The 5,002-nt window shown below is 38.4% G+C and overlaps 1 protein-coding gene across 1 annotated transcript in view; it reads left to right on the plus strand.

Moving 5' to 3' along the window:
- Ipo7 (importin 7) overlaps positions 1-5,002 on the plus strand; it is a 44,687-nt gene that overhangs the window by 16,223 nt on the left and 23,462 nt on the right. Inside the window, exon 4 of the mRNA XM_021188616.2 lies at positions 468-626. Within this exon, the coding sequence (XP_021044275.1) occupies positions 468-626 (159 nt within the window). The remainder of the gene's footprint in view (positions 1-467; positions 627-5,002) is intronic.

The raw sequence follows: 5,002 nt of genomic DNA on the forward strand, positions 1-5,002 counted from the left end.
AAAAAAAAAAAAAAAAAAGAAAAGAGGCTTGTTAGTAGATCTGGTTAACCTGGTAGTTCAGGCTAGCCTTTAACTCTAAGCTTCCCGAGAAGTAGGAGCTATACAGATTTGACTATACAGATGTTTGTGTAGTTGGTATTTTCTACAATGAAAGCTAAAGTCTTTTGAGACTAGGGTCTTGTATACCTCAGACTGGCATCAAATAAAAGATCTGCTTGCCTCTAACACCAGCTTGCTGGGATTGTATGTATGTGCAATCAGGCTTTGATGTCTATTGGGTTTCTTTTAAATTGGTATGAAGAGGTGAGTGAATTGTATTGAATTATCTGCATTTTATGGGTATACAGATTCCTGAAGGATTATTTGAAATTAGGTTTTGTTGAAACAACCCATTTCCCTTTGTTTGACTTATTCAAGAGTTGTCTAGGTTAAGATTCTTTTTCTTTACTTTGGGCTTTGACTTTCAGGGTACAGCTTACTACATGCATCCATCATATCATCAAACATGACTATCCAAGCCGCTGGACTGCCATTGTGGACAAGATTGGCTTTTATCTTCAGTCTGATAACAGTGCTTGTTGGCTGGGAATCCTTCTATGCCTTTATCAGCTTGTGAAAAATTATGAGTAAGTGTCCTTCCTAATTCCAGTTAATTTTTTTTTTCCAGTTAAACTTTTGAGTTGTGGGAATATAAATTGCTTTTGGTATAACTAAAATGATGTCAGTTTAATATTGAAGTAGGTTCTTTCTTTCTTTCTTTCTTTCTTTCTTTCTTTCTTTCTTTCTTTCTTTCTTTCTTTCTTTCTTTCTTTCTTTCTCTTTCTTTTTTTTTTGGAGATAGGGTTTCTCTGTGTAGCCCTGACTGTCCTGGAACTCACTCTGTAGACCAGGCTGACCTCAAACTCAGAGATCTGCCTGTCTCTGCCTTCCAAGTGCTAAGATTAAAGGTGTGCGCTACCACTGCCTGGTGGAGTAGGATTTTTATTCTGAATTTTTCTTACTAATTACACTAATTTTGTGTGTGCATATATGTGTTCAAGTGGTCCAGTGTACATACAGTGGCCAGAAGACAATCTGGGAACATCTCCCAATACCTGTACCGTTCAGGTGTCTAAAGTTCAGATTTCTGGCAAGGACATCCACCTGTTGAGCTCAGCATACTTATTCTAATCCTGACATTTTTTTTCTCTCAACACCACTAAGAAACTCTGCCTCCACTGTCCTCAGTGCTTTGTTAAGATGATTGTGTCTTATTCAAAGATTGTCTGTAAATTGAGGCCCATCAGTAGGTACTGGTAACAGGTTTTAGATTTGTGAGTTTGAAGATGATTGGAGTGCATTGGGCACTTTTCCTGTGAGTTCCTGATTCATGCTTCTTCTGTAAGTTCCTGCATCTGCCCTGCCAACAGCTAAGATTATAAATGTGTACCATTATGTATAGCTTTTAATGTATTTTCAGTAATTCACATTAACCTACTTAACCTTCTGTCTTTGAATGACTTGTATGTAGCTCATATAAATTCTATTTAAATGAAAGGTTTTAGAAGTATCCTAGCTCTGGGTTTGATTCCCACCAGCTTCATGGTGCTCACAACCATTTCTAACTCCAGTCTGAGGAAATCCAAAGTCCTCTTCTTGTTTGGCAGCAGCAGATATACAGGTAGTGTGCAGAACATACAACATGCAGGTAAAACACTGATACACATAAATTAAAAAGAAAATGGTTTGGGTTTTTTTTTTGTTGTTTGTTTTTAAGAGTAGTAAGCCAGACATGTATGTAGTCAAATCATTGAAAATGGTAGGCATAAGAAAGTATGGCGTGGAAAAATTATAAGGAAGAATTATAGTATCTATGACCTGACATCCATTCCTAAGAACTAGATAGATGCCACCACAAGTCCTGGAACTACGCTTTTTTGGAATCCCTTTTCAAAGAACTGTGTTGTTCTGAGTAGGCGTGAAAACACACCATTTACACCCTTGGTACTGGTGTTTTCTTGTGTCCCCACCAGCTACCCATCTTCCTGCTAAGGAATGTTCCAGCTGTCGCTCCAACTTCTATCAGAGTGCCAGTTATAGTTCTGGTAAGTGAGTGACTAAAGCCAGAGAGAATAACAAGTTTTCAATGTCATTAAGAAGATTTGAATCTCTCTTATAACCTTAGCAGGAAAGAACATGAGGAATTTTTAAAGGTGTTATACAGGAGGCTACTACAATATAGGAGTTGCAGAGTATTGTCTCTAGTGTTTATAGAGCACAAGGTATTTACAATGAATCTATGGGTATTTCTAAGAAAATTCATGAGGAAATTGGACTTTGATGGCCTTTACTTAGGGTCCTATATGTTTATAGGAGATCAAAGGGAACATTTGTTTGTTTGTTTTGTTTTGTTTTTTGTTTTTTTCGAGACAGGGTTTCTCTGTATAGCCCTGGCTGTCCTGGAACTCACTCTGTAGACCAGAAATCTGACTGTCTCTGCTTCCCGAGTGCTGGGATTAAAGGTGTGGGCCACCACGCCTGGCTCAAAGGGAACATTCGTGAGGAAGTTGTATCACATCTTACTGAATAATAAGAGCAAAGGAGAAAAGAGCTGGAAAGCCATGAGCGGAGCTAGTACAGGAATACTTAACGGACATGGAGTCCCTGGATAGATTGTAGGGTACAGCTAGCCTCATGAGATGTTAGTTTAGGTAATCCCTGTGTGTAATCCCTGTGAGATGTTAAGGTCATAGTTTTGGTTTCAGATAGTGTGACCGAGTTGGCCTTGAATTTCCCAGATAATTGAGGATGACTTTGATTTTTTTGGTCCTCTTACTTCTTCTAAACTCTCATGTTCTGGATATCACCACACTTAGTTTCTATGCTGTTGAGCATCAAAGTTAGGTCCTTACATATGTTGGACAAACACTTTATCATCTGGATTGATTGTTTTGATTTGCAAGGTAGGAATTGTCAATATTGAGAAACCACAAGCTTTTTCATAAGAAAAAATTAATTCAGATGTGGTAGTGCATACCTTTGATCCCGGTACTTGGGAGACAGAGGCAAGCAGCTCTCTGAGCTTAGAGAATCTGTCTCAAAAAAAAAAAAAAAAAAAGGCAAAAATTATTTTTTGATTTAATGGAATCAATTCCCATTAAATCAATGGCTCATCAATTTGGTGTACAACTGGAGACTTGTAGTAAGCTTTTTGTTTTTATTTAATTCATCTTATCAGAAATCTGCTTGCCTTTGCCTGGCATAATCTTTGGTTGGAAGCTTTTTGGGTCTCTCACAGTGTAATAATGTATTTTATACCATAAATTATTTTAATTGTTACTCACTTAGACTAGCTTGCTAAAGAATTCCAAATATTATATATTCAGTGAGATAGTGAGGTAAAAGAGAAAAATTCTCCCTTATAAGTTTTCAGTTATTGTAGATGACCAAATGGGCTGGAAAGAGGGAAGGGGTTACATAATACAGTTTTCATTTCCTTTATTGTTAGTAGGGATTTGTCTGTCGTTTATGTAGTCCCACTGGAGAGTTCACATGGGTCTCTTTCAGTGGAAGTGTCGGTGGTGTCAGGAGTGTATTTGTGTATCTCCGTGTGAGGTATTTGACACAAGTGCAGGATGCACATCTTCCGGGATTCAAATCCATACCTGCCTCTTTGCAGGACAGTCTAAGCATACGCCAAGTTGTGTTGCCAGCCCTCATCACATAACATTTCTTTTATACCTTATACCTTTATTGACTTGGCATATGATAATCTTTTTAAAAGGGTGTGTGTTGTGTATGTATATGTTGGGGAGCATGTGTGTGGGTTTTAGGAATGGAAATTCGTCTTTGGGCCTGTGCAGCAGATGTTCTTAATTGCTGAGCCCATGATAATCATTTAATAATGCATGATGGGTATAATTTCGTGCCCTATTAAAATATTTAAAATAACCATATTCCTTTATCATGACTGGGTGTTCTCTATATTTAGCTTCTTTGTGTAGAGGCCACAGAATGACATCTGGTGTCTGCATTTCTACCCCCCCTTTTTTTTAAAGTATCCATTTATTTTTAATTATGTGTCTGTGGGTACTTTTAGGAGCCAGTGATTTTAGATCCTCTGGGGCTACAGTTATAGGCTGGTGTGCTGTGAATCAAATTCATATCTTCTGTGAAAACGGTACACATTTTTACCTGCTGAGCCATGTTAGCAGCCAGAAGCCTTTTGTTTGTTTTTATAACTTTTTTTAGCATGTGCACAGCACAGCATGCATATGTAGATCATACAGTGTCTAGACGTTCTCTCTAGACCATGTGTCCTTCAGAGATTGAACTCAGGATATCAGAGTACCCCTATCTGCTGAGCTGTCTTGTGGCCTTGCGATTTAGGGTTATAGGCATGGTTTGTACCTGGATTTCTATTTTTTTATTTTTATGGGTATGTGCCTGCCTGGTGTATGTGTGTGCAGCACATGTGCAGGAGTCTACAGAGGTCAGAAGAAGGCATCAGATCCTCTGGAACTGGAGTTGTGAGTCACCCAAGTAAGTGGGTGTTGAGGATTGAACCTTGGTCTTTGGCAGAAGCAGTGCTCTTAACCGCTGAGCCATCTAGCTTTGCACCTGGGTTTTTAACAAGATCAATCCAGGTCCTTGTGCTTGCATAGTAAGAATTTTATGGACTATACTATTTCTTTAGTTCTCCTAGTATTTTTGTTTGTTTTAGACAGGTTAATTTGTTTATCATTAAACTCTGTAAAATAAATGAAATCTGATCCTAATGTCGCCCAGCCCAGGTTGACTTGGACTGTTGTGCTGGGAATACAGATGTGTACCTAAATTACTGGCTGAGAAATCCTTTTTTTTTTTTTTTTTTTTTTTTTCAAATTGTAAGATAGGATTGGTTCTCTGTCAGGTGTGGTGACACTTGCCTTTAATCCCAGCAGTTAGGAGGCAGAGGCAGTCGGATCTGTGAATTCCAGGACAATCCAGCCATGTCTAGAAAGTGAGTTCTGGGATGGCCAGG

The sequence above is a fragment of the Mus pahari genome, chromosome 1, assembly GCF_900095145.1.
Source record: "Mus pahari chromosome 1, PAHARI_EIJ_v1.1, whole genome shotgun sequence".
NCBI lineage: Eukaryota > Metazoa > Chordata > Mammalia > Rodentia > Muridae > Mus > Mus pahari.